Raw genomic sequence first — 20,611 nt, 5'->3', positions numbered from 1 at the left:
GAATTGATCTGAATTTGTGATTTGGACCCATCAATCGTGTTTCTTCTTAAATTGGTAACCATTATTATTCATTATATTTTATACGAGAGATGGCATTTAGGATGGGCAAACCTGGATGACAGCAAGCTAAATGGTTTGACTTTTTACAAGAATTTTTATTTATCACTATTCTGCTCATCCATATTTGAACATCTAAATTTAGATTTCACTAGGAGCATGCAAGATGGATCCTGATGAAGCAACTATTTCATTTCCTGTTTGCAGAAGGAATAGACAGATGGTGTGTCCATTTTGAACTTGTGTGCATATACCTGTGTGTGTGTGTTTTATTTTTAAAATTACACTTCATGGTATTGGTTTGCTGTCCCATCATGGATGCCAATCCATTGCTCATATCTGCCCTGCATTGATTTTTCGTGTCAGAACTGCAGGCAGTTTTGCGCTAATGAAAACCAGCTTTTTACAAGGATAAAATTGTTGTTTCAAGGAATATGGGCTGAAAATGTGAGGAGTCTGAAAAGTAATTGCTGTCAGCTGAGAAGCAGCAACTCCCATCCTTTCTCCTTTTGAGAAGAAAAGTTTGTTCCAGATTGGATCAATGCTTAACACTGGAATATGTCGTTTTATCCTGTTCCATTTCTCCCAGAAGCTCCCTTTTCTTAAACTTTGGAAGCTCTTGGTTGCTAACAATTGTTTTTAAATGTTTCCAGAGCTAGAGTGGTTGATCCAGAGAGACAAATCGGATACAAAAAACCACGATTTATATTGTTCAAAAGCTCAATTTATTCTCTCCCACGCATAGCTGAACACGATTTTGCGCAGTTTCCTAAACCTAAAGTACCAATTGGCTGAATTCCAGAAGATATATATTTTTGAAAAAGTTAGTAATGAAACAAGGCTAATCAACCCATGGAAGCTCATTTGTCTTGCAGATTAATTCTATCAGACCGTCAGATTGTATTTTAAATAACACTAATGTTTTGCCATTGTTACTTTGCTTGTATTATTATATATTATTCACTGTTTGAGACGTTTTTCCTAGCATCTGTTATTAAATTTACTTCATGCTAATTGATGTTTATGTCCACCAGTCCTACTTGACATACTTTAAGGTAATAAACTTGGTATACCTTATTCCCCCCCCCCCCCCCCACCTTAATCACCTTTCTAGATTGGATGTGAGAAGTCACACAACACCAGGTTATAGTCCAACAGCTTTATTTGAAATCACAAGCTTTCAGAGCGCTGCTCCTTCGTCAGGTGAAGAAGGAGCAGCGCTCCGAAAGCTTGTGATTTCAAATAAAGCTGTTGGACTATAACCTGGTGTTGTGTGACTTCTCACATTTGTCCACCCCAGTCCAACACCGGCATCTCCACATCATGGCTACTTCTAGATTGTAGAAGACACTGAGATAGAATGCACAGAACTGGAATAAAAGGGGCATATCCTTCATTGGTGACCAGTGGTATTTCATAGGGGTTGGTACTGGGTCCTGGTTTTCACCATGTTGGGCTAATTTTGCTGGGTAGAGGCACGTGAAGAGAGCGCAAATCGGTGATAAGGCTACAACGTTGTAGCCTCGATTCAATCGATTTAGCCATTTTATATAAATAACCTCGATTTGAAACTCAAGTGGGTTATTTTCAAATTTGGAGGTGTGGTAAATTAATGAGAAGAGAGCAGAAAATGTGAAAAGAATGTACATTAATTTAGTGGTTAGAACAAAGGCAGATTAAGTTTAACATTAAGTGGAAGGTAATAAGCACTGGAATTAAGAAATAGATAATGAGAAGTCCAGGTGCATAAGTAGTGAGAAGCATAAAGAAGGCTAATTGGGTGTTGAGCTTTGACATGAGGTATAGAATGTAAGCACAAGGTAGCCATACTGTAGTTACACTGAGTGCTGGTCAGACCTCATTTGGAAAATTATGTTCAGATTTGGACACTGCACCTTGGAACTTAAGGAGGAAAAAAGTGTCATTGTCTCAATCAGAAGACATTGTTGACTTTGATCAAGGCAATCTTGGTGCTGTGGGGCAGTGTAGAAATCAGATTGGAAGAATTTGAACAAGCCGTCATGGGAGAGGTGGAGCACGCAGCTTGAGGACGGTGACATGTTCAAGGATCTACTGCTGTTTATGGGACCTTGCTGTATGAAAAGTGGCTGATGCATTTGACAATATAACAGTGACTCCTTTACAAAGTAATTCTTATGTAGAGCCCTGTGCCATTAAAAAGAAAAAAAGAAAGACTTGCATTTATATAGTGCCTTTCACGATGACCGGACGTCCCAAATGCTTTTCAGCCAATTAAGTACTTTTTGAAGTGTAGTCACTGTTGTAATGTAGGAAACGTGGCAGCCAATTTGCACTCCCACAAACAGCAATGTGATAATGACCAGATAATCTGTTTTAGTGATGTTGATTGAGGGATAAATATTGGCCAGGACACTGGGGATAACTCCACTGCTCTTCTTCGAACTAGTGCCATGGGACCTTTTAATTCACCTGAGAGCAGATTGGGCCTCGGTTTGATATCATCTGAAAGATGGCACCTCCGACAGTGCAGCACTCCCTCAGTACTACACTGGAGTGTCTGCCTAGATTTTTGTGCTCAAGTCTCTGGAGTGGGACTTGAACCCACAACCTTCTGACTCAAAGGCGGGGGTGCTACCAACTGAGCCACTGGCTGACATTTTTAAGAGATGTGATGCGATTCTATATAAATGCAAAATTATCGACTTTGATAATTGAGCCATAATTAAGTGTGCCACAGCAGGCTTAGTGGGCAAATGTTCCTCGGTACAGTTTAAGGATCTACTGTACAGTACAGTTTTATGACTAATCATCAGATGTAAACATTTTGCAAGTTTTAATTAATTCCATGTTGGTAGCAAAGGGTTTCGAAAGCCGTATTTGGAATTGCCAAGGACTGGTTTGCAAATATACTGACTTTTTAAAAAAAAAGGCCAACATTTTTGTTTTCCAGGAGCTGTCAAGTTGTGGCTGGAACAAAAAGGAAAAGCACAGTTCGTCACCAAATGTCGTAGCCTTTACAAGAAGGTTTAATCATGTGAGTATTAGCAGGGACTTGTGTAATGGTCAAGTGCTTGTAAAGTAGACTACATTTGATAGCTGGTTTAAAAAAAAAAAAATTTGATTGCTAGAAAAAGGTAGGATCGGGCCCTGTGATAAAAATTTACAGTCCAAATCTTCAGCTCTCTGAGACCCTAACTCCTAATCCTCCCTCAAATATATCAATCAGTTGCAAATATTGAAAATGCAAAATGCAGTACGCATGACACGTATTCCACTGATCTTTTGACATTTTGTTTCTTTTAAACCATTGAAGCACATCCGCTACTAGTTCTGAAAAGTTGAAAGGAAAAAAAGTAGGCTAACGATTGCTCATGGTTAATTTTCTGAGTTACAAATAGGAAGGACGATTACAGTTTGGGCTTTTCCCAATATTTTTCTATTGTGTTCCTGACAGACGGTTTCCAACAGCAGACCAAGTTGCCTATGCACTTTAACCCACATCGTGTGTGTGTCCAAATTTAACAATTAACCTCTAATCATGGTATATTGATCACTGGAGCATACTTGGAAGGCCCACCACAATCATCCCTTCTGAAAGATAGAAAATTATATGTTGGCAGACCATTACATACAATCTAAAACTATTGAATCAGATTTATTTAGAAATTAAATAAAGCCGAAAGATACTGACGCCACAATTCTTGGAAGGAAAATAAACAGGAAAAATGGGATCAGTTCACTAGGGGTTAATGTACTTTTTTTAAGAATTTGTATCTTAGAGAGTTTGATGAGCAGCTGGAATTTTGGATCAAACTGTCCAGCTTGTCCCTTGGTAGACCTTCAAAATGTGATGTTTGCAGATGGTGAAAATTTCACGAGTACAGCCACTGATCTTGGCCCGCTTACCAGAATTGACATCAACAATAGAATCCCACAGTTCCTCTAAAGTTTTAAGGGTCTCTGAAGATGGTATTGTCAATCACATATGTTCATAGACACAAGATGTGGGGACAATAGCATGGAATGCTAATGAGCATTTTGTCACACATCATCTGAATCCCAAGTCCCTCAAGGCTCTGAAAATGTGCATATTATTATGCACATAGAACATTGTCCCTGTTATCTTGACGAATTTTCAGATCAATCCGCTTTGACTAGTCCCTGTAGATATCTTGTATTCCATTTTGAAATTTGGTGAAGAAAGACTGGATGAAATAAATCATGATATTTCCCTATTTGTCAAATAGGTATTGTAACTTCAAGAACCTGTACCTCACTACTGTATCTCTCTACTGTTTGTGTGTCTTATTAAAAACCTTGGAGTAGAGTTTCCGCTTTGGGCATAATCGGCGATCCGGGAGCAAATTGTGCCCAAAATTGCACCAGTTTTGAGATTTCTTTCTCTTGAGTTTCCACTCAAACTCATTTGCATATCAGCCAATGCAAAATCTGCCATGTACCATTGCAATCTGGCAGTGTTTTAGAATGCAATTTAAAAAAAGAAAAATGTGTTTTAAAAATTATTCCTTGCTATATTTAAGAGTGGTAACTTGATGCAGTTTGATTAATATAGCCGAAAGTGGGTTTATCACAAAAAATAATCATTTTTAATCACAGTGTCAATCCACCACTTCTCAGTAACCCGATTTTAAATTACTGAAAATAACTTTTAAAAAAAAAATGCAGAACCATTTGCTAGTTATATTGGGGTACAGCAGTTGGTTTCTTAGTAAATTATGAAAGAGTTACATTCAAAAACATTTAAGACATACCTGTTAGTGTCCTTGCACCCAAAAGAACCAGCTTAATTTTTAGAGACTCCTCGAAGGCCTGCAAACGAGCGCAATTAGCGGAACCTCTCAATGGTGATTTAATTCATCCTGGGGGGTTATGGCCAGTTTTGTGCGCTGGGCCAGCTTCTAGCACGATGTTTTTTAAACTAGCACAAAAGATCGTGGAAACTCAATTTGCGCTGAACATAATTTGAGCCTTAAAATTCCATGATCTTTTGCGCAGGTCATGCCGATTTTGTTCGAATTGCGCTGAAAAAACCAGCACGACTGAGCGGAATCTCTACCCTCTTAGGTCTGTGCACACTACTTGTCTACAAAACCTTTTTGTCATAAATTTCCGTCCACTTTTTTTTCAATGTAAATTCCTTTACCTACTTTTACCGCTGCACAATAGAGAGCATCCTGACAAACTGTATCACAGTATGGTATGGCAGCTGTAGCTACTATGACCGGAAAGCCCTGCAGCGGGTAGTCAAAACTGCCCAACGCATTACCGGCACCCGGCTATCGACCATAGAGCACATATACCAGAAACGCTGTTTACGGAGGTCACGGTCCATCATCAAAGACCCTACCCACCCCAGCCACAGTCTGTTCGCCCTCCTGCCATCAGGGAGACGCTACAGATGCATTCGCACCCGTACGACCAGATTTAGGAACAGCTTCTTTCCCAGGGCTGTCATCCTACTGAACTCCACAAATAAACTCTAAAGCCTGCACATCTGCCAATGCACTTTATTATGGTTATGTTTATGTTAATGTATTACAAGCCAAATGTATGTTGAATGTTTAAATGTCTTAATCTAAATGTACACTCTCGGGAGCCGCAAGCCTACATTTCGTTGTACTGCACTTGTGCACTAACAATGACAATAAAAGTTGATTTGATTTTGATTTGATTTAATGGAAATCACCTGCTAAAGCTTGCACTCTGTGATTGCACAATTTGGCCACCGGATGGCTTACTCTCGATAAATCCCTCAATGTTTTGTGAAAGGTTTCCGTTTGAGCTTTTGATCAGCCATTTTTTTCTCAGTAACTGAAATTTCTAACATCCAAAATAAGGGTTTAAACACAATTTAAAAAATTACATGAAGATCATTCCCCCTCCACAGCAGTGCTAAACACAATATCCACTTCCACTTGGTGCATTTTGCATATCGTCTTGCTTTGTATTCTCAGCTTTAAAAGTGGTAAAGGATAAAAATTAAATAGGCAAAGAAAACATAAAAATATATATAAAATAAAGATTACTCATGTACAGATTTTACAGAATTAAATCCCCAAAGCACTGTAAAAATCCTGGAATACCATTTAATAAAAATGGAATTTGGCAGTCACTGTCTTAACAGTGTCCCTTATGTTATCTTCTAAATAGCATAAACACCCTAATTGTTATAAAACAGCGAACCCTCTCACTCACCATGAGCTATGCCACAGGGGATCTGCAAGTTACCATTACAAAGTGTAATGCTACGAGCAATGGAAATATATCACATCTAAGCAATAGCTGATTACTTGAGTGTAAAAATTAATTTTAGTACAGAAGAGAACACTTGCCTCTGGTTTCACAGGATTTCTACTACTTTAAGAGGACATGAGGTTAGGTTTCTCCATGCCAAAATCTATCCTGCCTAGTTTGAGAGATGTGGCCAAATGTCTGTCCTCCACAAAATTATGACAGCAGCAGCATTACAAAAGTTGCTGCTGTTTCAGGGAACTCAATGGAACACTTGAGAGCTGCTGCAGCTGCACCTTAACAATCCAAAAAGACCACATGGAATAACAACTGCGAGCTTCACACACTGCCTGTGCTTTACGTAGAATTCTTCCAGATGCGGTCATTTCTTGGATACAGAAGTTGAAATTCAAAGTTAACCATCACTTGCTAAACCAGAACATGCATTGATGAAAAATCTGTCACTTGCTGTGCAGTTTAATCTTTCATAGTCTTTAAGTGCTAAATTCAGAGTCAAATTCAGCTTATATAGAAAGAACTGTTCTTGTTGCTGTTGTTTTGGGTTGCACCCCGTTGTGATGCCATTTGATATATATCTCCAATCCCTAAATTGTGATTTCAGCTCTCATTTGGAAAGCTGTTTAATTGTCCCCTAGTTACCACCAATATATATATTTTAAAAAAATCCTGCAAGGAAACTGGTCACAGCATTTTTCTAGTTTAATTGCTTTCTGACTATGAAAGGGATACCAAAAGGAATGCACTGAAGCTTTAGGTACCACACAAGCTGATGGCTGGAAATTCACAGCGTCTGACAGGACAGGTTTCCGGTTTCGTCCCTTTGTTAGAACAAGACTGAAGTAAGTTCTGTCCAGTTCTGACGAAAGGTATACACCCGAAATGGTAACCTGTCTTTTCTCTTTACAGATGCTGACAGACCTGCTGTGCATTTTGAGCATGTTCTGGTTTTATTCCAGATTTCCAGCATTTACTGTTTTTTTCCCCTTTTTCCTTATTTGTTCAACAAGACAGCTGTTGGGTGCTTCAGCTCCTTGTTCCTACTTCTCCCTAACCTTTCTCGACAAGTTCATCACGCCTTAATTAATTGACCTGCCCTTTAATTAAGTTGACTAAGCCATCCTATGCAGTTTCAAAGATGTCGCTACCACATCAGATTACTTTCTATGACACTAATTTCTTAGTGATATTAATTATTCTGGGATACCACATATAAGATCCACAGACTAACACAGGAAAATGACGGAGCGGCTGTCGCTTTCAAGACTTGTTTTCTTTAGCCAGAATTGTGCAGTGTCAGCTTTGCTCAGTGGCAGCGTTTTCATAAGTCAGGAAATTGTGGGTTTATGCCCCACTTGAGACTTAAGCACATAATCCAGTGTGACACTTCAGTGTAGTATGGGGGAAATACTGCACTGTCAGAATTCCTGTTTCTCAGATGAGTTGTTAAACTGAGGCCCAGTTTGCTTGTTTAGATGGATGTGAAAGAATCCATGACATTATTTGAAGAACAGCAGGGGAATTCTCCCAGTATCCTGGCCAACATTTATCCCTCAAACAACACCACCAAAAACAGATTTCCTGGTTATTTATCTCATTGTTGTTTGTGGGACCTTGCTGTGTGCAAATTAGCTGCCACATTCCCCTACATTGCAACAGTGACTACACTTCAGTAGTACTTCAATAGTTGTGAAGAACTTTGGGATTGTTGAGGATGTGAAAGGCTTCACACAAATGCATGGTCTTTAATTCTTTCTCTCTTTCTCCTTGCTCCTCTTTCTTTCCCTTTTTCCTTCATTCTTTCTTCCTTTCCCTCTTTTTCTTTCTTCCTTTCCCTCTTTTTCTTCCTTTCCCTCTTTCTTTCTTTCTTCCTTTCCCTCTTTCTTTCTCTCTTCCCAACCTTCTTTTTCCCTTCCCATCCCTTTTTCTTTCTCCCTTCCCTTCCCTCTTTCTTTCTCCTTTCCCTTCCCGTCCCTTTTTCTCCCTTCCCTTCCCTCTTTTTGATTATACGATGCACCTCTAGATGCCTATTGTTGTGTTTTTATATTTTCTGTGTTACTACAAGAAATAACTTCTTTAGATATTACTGGGACAAATCTCATCAATGCAATCACTTTTGTTCTGCGAAGTTTACAAGTTGGCAAAGATTTATTTTACACAGAATTTTGGTTGTCAATTTTTGGTTTGAAAAATTGTTACGATGAGAGTTTTTTTTTTATCAGCAGCATATGCCCAAGCATTGCCTTGGGTTTTGTGGACATTTGCTCTGAAAATTGGGTTAAAGCAAATCATGCTTGTCATTTTAGAACAGCCGAAGCAGCATTTAATTTTGTGGCTGACAGTTCAACTACAAGTTTTCACTTTCCCTTAACTACTCCAGACAGGAAGGAGAGGCATTGGGTCTGACGTATCTAAGGTACCCACTCAGGATTAAAGTTGAAATTGCCATTTGTGAAGCCAGTTAATATTTACACAATTCTGAGCACAATGAAGATGTTAATCTTGTAGATGGCCCATAAAATTAGGGAGCATAATTTGTTCAAGTTAAACATGTTCCTTCTATGACAAATCACATCTAATAGATGCAGGTGTCCGCACTGGTTGAACAATTGTTGGGTGTCAGAAGGCATGAGATCTTAATAGTCAGAGCTAAGCCGATATACTGGCAGTACTTCCCTGAAGCATCAAGGAGCACTATAGGCATCCCCTTAGCCAACTTAGTTGACTTGCAGATAGTATTAGAGAAACATTTTTTTAACTTGCAATTTTCAATGCCAGCTTGCAAGGTATGGATTTAATATGGTACAGGCCAGTTTGTTGTTGGCGATCTGAACCAGCTGCTGATCCAAGAAAAGTGCTTCCTTCATAGATACTTAATAAATCTCTCATCTCATTCCAGAAATGTCCAACCCAGTGGATTGGAGAAAAGGAGCACAAAGCATGAGGTGTAATTTTGATTCATATAAATACAACAAAAATAGGGAATCATTTACCATTAGTTTCTTGCTTGAACAAATGGTTCCTAATTTTAAGGAATGGTACAGAGGTGGTAATTGGATTTCTTGCTGACTGCTTCGGTTGTGCCTTTGCTTCTGTGTCCTCTGGATGAAAAAAATAGAAGATACTTGTATTGCGTCCAGTTCTGGTCACCACTTGAGAGGGTGCAGAGGAGATTTACCAGAATGGTTCTGGGGATGGGGGATCTTAGCTACAAGGACAGGTTGGAGAAGCTGGATTTGTTTTCATTAGAGCAAAGGAGGTTGTGGGGTGATTTGATAGAGGTGTACAAGATTATGATGGGTTTGGATAGGCTAGACAGGGAAAGGCTGTTCCCACGAGTTGGTGGTACAAGGACTAGGGTACACAGATTTAAGGTTTTGGGCAAGAGATACAGGGGGGATGTGAGGAAAAAAATTTTTACGCAGCGAGTGGTGAGGACCTGGAACTCGATGCCGACGGAAGTGGTGGAAGCGGACACACTCAATGTTTTCAAGGGGAGACTGGATAGGCACTTGAGGGAAATAAACTTGCAGGGCTACGGGGATCGAGCGGGGGTGTGGGACTGACTGGATTTCTCTACAGAGAGCCGGCACGGACTCAATGGGCTGAATGGCCTCTGTTATGACTCTATGACCTACCTCCACGATGATCTGTATGTGTTTGTGTAGTCCAGACACGCACAAAAAGTGAGAAGGAGATGAATGTGATTCAGACTAAGGATTGTTAAAGGAACAGATTTAGTCAGTGATTAGTCCCCACTGACATGCTGATATTACTCAAGGGTCTAGGCAAGGGATAACTTTATCTGAAGACTAGAACAAAGTAAAGCTACTTTTTTGTGGTTTCTTATTGAGTGTTCTGCCAGCAACTAAATTGTTGCTCAATATACCAAAGGTTCTGAAGACAGTAGTGTACTTCAAGTTCTTCATAACTGATTACAGATAGATTTTAAATTCCTGTCTTGGAAGACCAAGAATATAAGACAGTGTAAATCCAAGAGCCTGTTTCCCATTACTGCTCATTAAAGTGTTGAACAGTGATGGTCTTGAAAATCTTGGCAGAACAAGATTTTACAGGACTGGGAATAACTGCTGAACATTTTTCTTTCAGAGACTGATGTCCATATTAAGCAGTTCAAATCAGCAAACCAAAGATTATAATGCTGAATAAAAAAAGGTCTTCTGGATATTTGTGCAGGCCATATATTCCCACATTTTAAATAATGATTTCAAATATGGCTAATTTCTAAGCTGTTTCTGTGAAGGTTCCCATTATAATGGAAGAACTTGTGTTTACGCAGACTATGGCTGATGCTGTGATTTTTCATTCCCACAATGAGAAGCTGTATACTGGTCAAAATTCCAATCCAAGCAACGCATTTCCCCCCAATTAACTTACGAAATCCAAGCAGCTAGCTGCATGTTGGAAGAAGCAATAAACAAAAGGTACTTTAGTAAAGATTATGACCACCCGTCACACCTGCTGGATAAAACTGTACACCTCTTTTTGCAAGGAGGAAAGGACAGACTAATGTTGATAACATAGATGGATGGGCAAGCTTCTGAACCATGTTGCGTACTACTGTGTCTTGCTGTGCTTAGTCAAAGTTCTCCTACTTTCCAAAATGATTCTGGAGGGCAAGAAAAAACCAAAGGCTTTTATTCCCATGATCAATAGCCTTGTCAAATGCTTTACCTTGCCTCCTTTTCGCATTTGGTACTGGAGGTGAAAGCAGAGTTTAAGGATTACTTGAATACATCCATGTTGCTACCTGCCCTTCCAATATCCTATTGCTCCTAACATCCTTCACCCAACCACCATATCTGTCATGGTCTGTCGCTGTGCAATTTCTGTCCCAATTTCCCCCACCCTGTCCAATCTCATCCCTTCAGTGAGATGGGTGCTATCTTGATTCCTTCCCCAATTACTCAATTGCTGACCACTCAACTACCACTTGTGGCCTCTGTGCTTGACAATACTGTAAATGGCTCTCTTTGCTCAGGCCCTCTCCCTTTCTCTTTTAAAACTATCATGAATTATATCCTCTATGATTATGAAATGTTATCTCTCTTTTGCTTCCATGACTGCCTCGCAACATTTGATGCGGTTGACTATGCCATCCTTCTCCATCATCTTTTCTCAGTTGTCCAGCTCTGTGTGAATGAATCACATGGTTCCACTCATGTTCGAATGAAGCCAGTGCATCTGCCCTGCACTCTTCTTTCCAAAATTCCCCAAAGGCCTTGGCTCCTCTTCATCTGGTGACATCATCTGTAGACATGGAGTTAGTTTTCATACATATGTTGTTGACAGCCAGCTTTACCTCTCCCCTGTGACACGACTGTGCTGTAAGGTTGTCTGTCTGACATCATGGATAAGTCAAAATTACCTCCAATTAACTATTGGGAAGAAGTCATCATTTTCAGTTTCTACAATACATTTTCCATCGTCACTAATTCCATCCCCTCTCCAGCTGCTTTTCTCTTCCACCACCTTCCATAAAAGCTCAGCAGCCCATATCCTGTTCAATAAGAAGTCCCGCTCACCCATCACATTTGGCTGCACTGACCTACAGTTGCAGTCTTTCCCCCAATGTATATAATTTAAACTTCTCATTCTCCTCTTCAAATCCCTTCATGGCATTATCCCACATTATCTTTGCAACCGTCTCTCACTTTGTGCCTCTCCACTAGCCTTCAGTCCTCCTAGCTTTTTGTCCATACCCCTTCCTTCTGACACCATTTGTGGCAGAACCTCTACTGTCTGGAATTTCTTCCCTAAACCCCTATGCTTCTCCACTTCTCTCTCCATCTTCAAAAACCTTTTTGAGATCTGTCTCTTGGGCCAGGCTTTGTCAGCTCTCCTAACACTTACACCATGGCTGGGTGGGCGTGTGTACTGTGAGGAGGATACCGAGAAACTCCAGTATGATTTGGACAGGTTGGGTGATTGGGCAGAAGCATAGCAGATACAATATAACGTGGATAAATGCGAGGTTATTCACTTTGGTGTCAAAAACAAGAAGGCAGATTATTATCTGAATGGCAGTAAATTGGGAGAAGGGGAAGTGCAATGAGACCTGGGTGTCCTTGTACACCAGTCGCTGAAAGTAAGCATGCAGGTGCAGCGGGCGGTTAAGAAGGCAAAGGTTATGTTGCCCTTCGTAGTGAGAGGGTTTGAGTACAGGAACAAAGATGCCTTGCTGCAGTTGTACAGGGCCTTGGTGAGACCGCACCTTGAGTATTGTGTGCAGTTTTGGTCGCCTTATCTGAGGAAGGACGTTCTTGCCATGGAAGCAGTGCAGCGAAGATTCACCAGGCTGATACCTGGGATGGCAGGAATGACATATGAGGAGAGATTGGGTCGATTGGGCTTGTACTCGCTGGAGTTTAGAAGAATGAGAGGGGATCTCATTGAAACTTACATAGAAACATAGAAGATAGGAGCAGGAGTAGGCCATTCGGCCCCTCGAGCCTGCTCCGCCATTCAATGAGATCATGGCTGATCATCCAAATTCAGTACCCTGTCCCTGCTTTCTCCCCATATCCCTTGATCCCTTTAGCCTTAAGAAATATATCCAACTCTTTCTTGAATATATTTAATGAACTGGCCTCCACCGCCCTCTGTGGCAGAGAATTCCACAGGTTCACCACTCTCTGGGTGAAGAAATTCCTCCTCATTTCAGTCCTAAATGGCTTACCCCTTATCCTTAAACTATGACCCCTGGTTCTGGACTCCCCGGCCATCAGAAACATCCTGCATCTAGTCTGTCCAGGCCTGACCGAATTTTATAGGTTTCAATGAGATCCTCTCTCAATCTTCTAAACTCCAGTGAGTACAAGCCCAATCGACACAATCTCTCCTCATACGTCATTCCTGCCATCCCAGGTATCAGCCTGGTGAATCTTCGCTGCACTCCTTCCATGGCAAGAACGTCCTTCCTCAGATAAGGCGCCCAAAACTGCACACAATACTCAAGGTGCGGTCTCACCAAGGCCCTGTACAACTGCAGCAAGGCATCTTTGTTCCTGTACTCAAACCCTCTCACTACGAAGGCCAACATACCATTTGCCTTCTTTTTCTCTACCACCTTTTTTGAATAGTGGGGTAACATTAGCTACCCTCCAATCCATGGGTACTGTTCCAGAGTCTATCGAGTTCTGGAAGATGACCAGCAATGCATCTACTATTTCTAGGGCCACTTCCTTAAGTACCCTGGGATGTAGATTATCAGGCCCTGGGGATTTATCGGCCTTCAGTCCCATCAATTTTCCTAACACCATTTCCCTACAAATACTGGTTTCTTTCAGTTCCACCCTTTCATCAGACCCTATGTTCCCTGGCATCTCTGGGAGGTTATTTGTGTCCTCCTTTGTGAAGACAGAACCAAAATATGTATTTAGTTGGTCTGCCATTTCTTTGTTCCCCATTATAAATTCCCCTGATTCTGACTGCAAGGGACCTACAACTTATAAAATTCTAACAGGACTAGACAGACTAGATGCAGGAAGGATGTTCCTGATGGTCGGGGAGTCCAGAACCAGGGGTCACAGTCTGAGGATAAGGGGTAAGCCATTTAGGACAGAGATGAGGAGGAATTTCTTCACCCAGAGCGTGGTGAACCTGTGGAATTCTCTACCACAGAAGGCAGTAGAGGCAAATTCATTAAATATATTCAAGAAGGAGTTGGATATATTTCTTAAGGCTAAAGGGATCAAGGGATATGGGGAGAAGGCAGGGACAGGGTACTGAATTTGGGTGATCAGCCATGATCTCATTAAATGGCAGAGCAGGCTCGAGGGGCCGAATGGCCTACTCCTGCTCCTATCTTCTATGTTTCTATTGCTTATATGGCCAACTGGAAATGATTTGTCCATTGGTAAGAAGTTAACACTCTGTAATTACGTGGAGAGACATAATATCATATCACAGTGTTGGCTAACTCAGGATTTGCAACTGAGCTCATGAAGGGTTCATGCAGCTGTTGCAGCCCCAAGAAAATGTAACTGCTTGGCAGGAAATGACTGGGACTTGAAACTTATTTTGCACAATCTTGCACCCTTCAGCTCATCTTGTGATGAGTGTCTTTCTTTTAGCACTGTTTCACTGTTTTGTCTTATTTCAGCTTGTCGGGTTTGTAAATTTTGTACGGAGTAGAGTGTTTTGATGGATTCGTCAAAATACTGTACATGGGATTCGTCAAAATCCTGTACATGAAATTCCTACCCAAAATTGTCATGGAAATTTCAGTTGGCACTGAACACTTGTAATTTTCAGTGTTTTGAGTTGTGTGTCAGTAGAACCAGCGACATTAGCACTTGGATGCAATTTTTTTTTTTTTTTTTTAGCTTAAATGTTCGCTAAAAATGTTTAGAACAGTAGTAGAAGGTTTCTCATCATGTTATTCCTTAACTGGAGGAATCAGGACAAGCTCAAGGGCATTTCATTATGACCATATTAGCGGCCAGTGTGAAAGTGCGTTTCAGATTAACTGCAAGGCAGCTAAATTAGGATAATTTGCATGCTTTCACAAAGCGATGCAGTCTTCTGACAACTCGAGATGAAAAGAACTTTGTTACTCTGGTGTTCCAGGCTGGCCTCAGTATTGAGCACTGGGTGTTCCTCCCTCAATTTTCAGTACTGTCTTGGAATAACGGATTTACATGTAAAGATTGGCAGAAGCTACTTGCTGATTAGATCTCTTTTTGACTTGGACCAACTGAGAGTCATAGAGTCATTACGGCATAGAAGGAGGCCATTCGGCCCATTGAGTCTGTGCCGGTTCTCTGTAGAGCAATCCAGTCAGTCCCATTCTCCCGCTCTATCCCCATAGCCCTGCAAGTTTATTTCCCTCAAGTACCTATTCAATTTCCTTTTGAAATCATTGATCGTCTTTGCTTCCATCACCCTAGTCAACAGCGAGTTCCAGGTCATTACCACTCACACATAACACAAGTTCTTCCTCACATCTCCCTTGTATCTCTTGTCCAGAACCTTAAATCTGTGTCCCCTAGTCCTTGTACCATCAGCTAATGGGGACAGATTTTCTCTGTCTGCCTTATCCAAACCCGTCATAATCTTGTACATCTCTATCAAATCTCCCATCAACCTCCTTTGCTCCAAGGCGAAAAACCCCAGCTTCTTTAACCTGACCTTACAGCTAAGATCCCTCATCCCTGGAACCATTCTGGTAAATCTGCTCTGCGCTCCCTCAAGGATCTTCACATCCTTCCTAAAGTGGTGACCAGAACTGGACACAATACTCTAGTTGTGGCCTAACCAGAGCTTTATAAAGGTTCAGCATAACTTCCCTGCTTTTGCATTCAATACCTCTATTTATGAAGCCCAAAATCCCATATGATTTGCTAACTACTCTCTATGCCCTGCCACCTTCAAAGATCTATGCATATGAACCCCCAGCACGGTGGCATAGTGGTTAGCACTGTTGCCTCACAGCGCCAGAGACCCGGGTTCGAATCCGGCCTCGGGCGACTGTCTGTGTGGAGTTTGCACATTCTCCCCGTGTTTGCGTGGGTTTTCTCCGGGTGCTCCGGTTTCCTCCCACAGTCCAAAGATGTGCGGGTTAGGTTGATTGGCTATGATAAATTGACCCTTAGTGTTAGGGGGATTAAATACGTGGGGTTACAGGGATCGGGTGGGACATGTGTTGGTGTAGGTGTTACGGGGATCGGGTGGGATATGTGTCGGTGCGGGCTCGATGGGCCGAAATGGCCTCTATCTGCACTGTGGGGTTTCTGTGATTCTGTCCCTCTGTTCCTTTACACTCTTTAGAACTGTGCCATTAAGTCTATATTGCCTGTCCCTATCCCTTCTGCCAAAATGCATCACCTCACACTTCTCTGAATTAAATTCCATCTGCCACTTGTCTGCCCATTCTGCTAGCCGATCCAGGTCCTGTTGCAGTCGATTGGTATCCTCCTCACTGTTTGCCACGCCTCCAAGTTTGGTATCATCGGCAAATTTTGAAATTTTACTCTATTCCAATATCCAAGTCATTTATTTATATATATATATATATATGGTCCTCGTACTGACCCTTGGGGAACATCACTGTCTACCATCCTCCAGTCTGGAAAAATAACCATTTACTGCGACTCGCTGTTTTCTGTCCTTAAGCCAATTTCTTATCCAAGCTGACACTGATCCTCCTATTCCATGAGCCTCAGTTTTGCTAACCGGCCTTTTATGTGGTGCTTTGTCAAACGCTTTCTTAAAATCCATATAGACAACATCCACTGCATTCCCTTCATCAACCTCTTCTGTTACTTCGTCAAAAAATTCAATTAGATTAGTCAAACATGATCTCCCTTTTACAAATACATGCTGGCTCTCCTTAATTAACTTAAACCTCTCCAAGTGCCTTTTAATTTTTTCCCTGATTATTGTTTCTAAAACCTTACCCACCATTGATGTAAAACTGACCGGCCTGTAGTTATTGGATTGTCCTTACACCCTTTTTTGAACAAGGGTGTCACATTTGCCACTTTCCAATCCTCTGGTACCTTCCCCGTAGCTAGGGAAGATTGGAAGATTATGACAAGCCCTTCTGCTGTCTCCACCCCCACTTCCCTTAGCAACCTGGGATGCAAGCCATCCGGACCATGCGACTTATCCACCCTAAGCATATCCAGCCTTTCCAATACATTCTGTCTATCAATTTTCACTCCATCCATTACCTCTGCTATCTCCGCTTCTACTGATATTTTGTAAGCATCCTCTTCCTTAGTAACACCGATACAAAGTACTCATTGAGTATTCTAGCCTTGCCCTGTGCCTCTAAGCATATATCACCTTCTTTGTCCCTAATAGGCCCCACCCTGCCTCTTACTACCCGCTTACTATTTACATGCTGGTAGAAAACTTTTGGGTTCCCTTTTATGTTAACCGTCATTATATTTTCTTTGCCAGTCTTATTTTCCTCTTCACTTCCCCTCTCAACTTAGAGTTAACAGAGTCCATCATCGACCGAGCCCTTGGTAGAACATACTAGAAGAGGGGCGGGGCCAGGGAGGAGCATTAGTGGTTCCCCCTAGTGGAACATTCCAGACATTACAAGTGCAAGTACAAATATCAGAACACAGTTATTTCATCACAGTCTGGTTCTCACTTGAGGAATTCATCTGACATGCATCATACACCCTCTTTTTTTTGTTTTGTTATATTCTCTATCTCCCTCGTCAACCAAGGAGCCCTGGCTTTGGTTCCCCTACCTATCCCTTTGTTGGAATGTACCTAGCCTGTACATGAAACATCACCTCCTTAAAGATCACCCATTGTCCGTTACAGTTTTTCCTGTCAATCTTTGGTTCCATTTTACCCTGGCTAGATCCTTTTGCATCCCATTGAAGTTAGTCCTCTTCCAATTTAAAAGTTCTACTTTAGATTGTTCCTTGCTCCTCTCCATTACTAATCTAAATCTTATGATACTTGGTGCTGCTTAAATTTTTGTGTGGTCTTACTTATATTCTTTCAAAGGAACGGCAGTGTGGTTCCAAAATAAATGCCAAGGGAAAGACCACAGCACAGATATGCTGCCAGATTTCTTACAGGACAGTGCTGTAGCAATTTGCCTTCTATCCCCCTCCCCACATTTGTACCATAATCCATTTGTAAGTGAAGGGTGAACAAACTGTGTTAAATGTGTTAATGGTATATTTTGCACAGGAGAGGCATGACCTTTTCAAATGCTGTTTTGAAATAGAAGTGGGGAGGTGAGTTTTGCATTGTAGCAGTTTCTGCGACCCCAATGAATGAAGTCTTTTGGAACTCCAATTGTAAGAGGCATTGGCTTCTGTTATGAAATGGCTTCGTAGTTTCAATGAGAAGAATTACTGAATTAGTTTTTTGTAGCGGATGCAAGGAGATGGGTTCTGTCAAAGAATGGTGAAACATGGGTTCATGTCCAAAGTTCACTACATGGCAAGTTTCCAGTCTGGCAGGTTGAATCGTGGTGTGCTGCTTCTTCACATGGTAGAAAGACAAAACAGCATCAGAAGAAGCTTTAGGAGGGCTGTCCCAAAGGCCGATTGATTAAATTCTGCAGTCAGTGAGATACTGGACCATACAGACCAGATCTCATCCTTGGTCTTTTCTGAGTTGGCTGGTCACAGTTGGGGCAGTACAATTGCCCCTGGGTTAGGGCATAGGAAAAATAAATCAGCTGGTGCTCACACTCTTCTTCACTGCTCAGTGACCCTGTAATGGAAAATGTGCATATGGATGTTGGCTGAGCATACATTTGGTCTCAGCTGTGATGTCAACACGGCCAAATTGCCTGCTGACAATCACTGTCTGGGATTATGCGAATGAAGGATGCTTGGCGTAGGTAACAGAGGGCTGCCATGACTGGCACTGTACCCTCACAGAACTAGCCTTCAGAATAGGAGGGGGGGGGAAAAAATGAAAATAAAAACTTTTAAAAGGAGAACTGGAAGCAGGTCATCTGCGGATAGAGAATGTAAAAGAGATTAAAAAATTTAAATTCAATGAAAACAGGAGTACAAGCTATGAATCCATTGGTCGTAAACCTCAATTTAAAATGTTTGGAAGTGACTTGTTTTGGACTAAAAAGTCATAAAATGGATCGACAGGAGAGTAAATGACAGAGTTTGGTCACCTCACAGTACCTGGAAAGTTATGAAATACATGTTTTATATATTATATGTTTTTATCTCGCAGTTTCTACCTACTGTTGAAATTGTCATTTCAAGTAAATCATATGTGCTTATGGGACAGTTTACTACAAAATCCCTTTTGAGTGCTGAATTTCCTTTGGTGTTTGGAGAGCAGAAATGTTTTCCATTACTTAACATCTGTAAGGATAATCTATAACACTACAGTGCGTACTGTTACAGGGGAATTCAGCTAGGTGATCCAAGTTCAAATCCCAGACCTGACTGGCTTCCCCTAGACTCTGGATTTCTGATTCTGGCTTCTCCTAAAGGGAAGATTTCGGGAATTTTATCCGTTGAAACACTACTCTGGAACGTTTACTCGAGGTCAGCAAAATAATGCTATCACAAAATCAGTGGAGATGTCTACAGACTGGTAATCTTCCTATTTCAACAAGAGTACAGCATGAAAAGATAAAGCAGGAAAGAGAAAACAAGGGGAAAATTGTAATCTGAATTGTAGTAGAAGGAAACTAAGGTTACATACAATTCTCTCTGTGGGAGTCGAAGAGGATGATTTCAGTTTTGTTGATATTAAGCTGGACAAAGTTTTGTCTTGTCCAGGTTTTAATATCAGACTTGCAGTTGGAGACAGTGGCAATAGCTGTGGGGTTATTATAGAATCATGTAGCACAGAAGGAGGCAATTCAGCCCTTTGTGCCTGTGCCGGCTCTTTGGTAGAGCTATCCAATTAGTCAGTTGAGCAGATGGTGAGGTAGAGTTTATATCAATATAAATGGGCAGAATCATGGCAGATGGAGCTCAATGCGGAGAAGTTTGAAGTGATGCACTTTAGGAGGTCTAATATGGAAATACGGTATACTATAAATGGCACGATTTTGAAAAGTGTAGATGAGCAAAGAGATTTGTGTCCATATACACACATACCTAAAACTGGCAGGGCAAGTTGATCAGGTGGTTACAAAAGCATATGGGTTACTTGGGTTTATAAATAGAGGCATAGAATCTAAAAACAAAGAGATCATGCTAGAACTTTATAAATCACTGGTTAGGCCTCAGCTGGAGTGTTGTGGACAATTCTGGGCACCACACTTCAGGAAAGATGTAAAGGCCTTAGAAAGGGTACAGAGGAGGTTTACCAGGATGTTACCAGGGATGAGGGACTTCAGTTATGAGGAGAGGTTGTAAAAATTAGGACTGCTGTTCTTGGAACAGAGAATGTTAAGAGGTGACCTAATAGAGGTTTTCAAGATGATGAGGATTTTGATGAGAGTAGATTAAAAAAAAAAAAAAAAATTTCCTCTGCCGAGTTGGTCAATAACCAGAGGTCACAGATTTAAAATCATTGGAAAAAGATCTAGAGAGACGATCAGGAGAATTTTTGTTCACTGAGGGATCTGGAATGCTCTACCTGAAAAGGTGGTGGAAGCTGATTCTGTAAAGGAAATTGGACAGGTACTTGAAGATGAGGAACTTACAGGGTTCCAAACAAAAAGTAGGGGTGTGGGACTAAGTACGACTGCACTTTCAAAGAACCAGCACAGGCACGACAGGCCGAATAGCCACCTTCTGTGCTGTAAGTTTCTATGATTGTTGGCTCCAACTTACTGTGAGGAAAGCCGCGGATGATTTGCTTGTCTGAATTATTA

The 20,611-nt window shown here is 41.2% G+C and overlaps 1 protein-coding gene across 18 annotated transcripts in view; it reads left to right on the top strand.

Moving 5' to 3' along the window:
• Nucleotides 1-20,611, top strand: part of ralgps2 (Ral GEF with PH domain and SH3 binding motif 2) — a 911,087-nt gene that overhangs the window by 316,024 nt on the left and 574,452 nt on the right. For all 18 annotated transcript variants that reach the window (XR_015077609.1, XR_015077608.1, XM_085982223.1 and 15 more), the window contains one exon: nucleotides 2,990-3,073. Coding sequence is in view for 16 of the 18 variants with exons in the window: in XM_085982223.1 (XP_085838349.1) it covers nucleotides 2,990-3,073 (84 nt within the window). In the remaining 2 variants the exon portion in view is untranslated. The remainder of the gene's footprint in view (nucleotides 1-2,989; nucleotides 3,074-20,611) is intronic.

This window comes from Somniosus microcephalus, chromosome 3 (genome assembly GCF_052327205.1).
Source record: "Somniosus microcephalus isolate GS21.2 chromosome 3, FLI_Smic_1.0, whole genome shotgun sequence".
Lineage (NCBI taxonomy): Eukaryota > Metazoa > Chordata > Chondrichthyes > Squaliformes > Somniosidae > Somniosus > Somniosus microcephalus.
The sequence above is the reverse complement of the archived record's forward strand: the minus strand, read 5'-3'. Positions and strand labels throughout refer to the sequence as shown.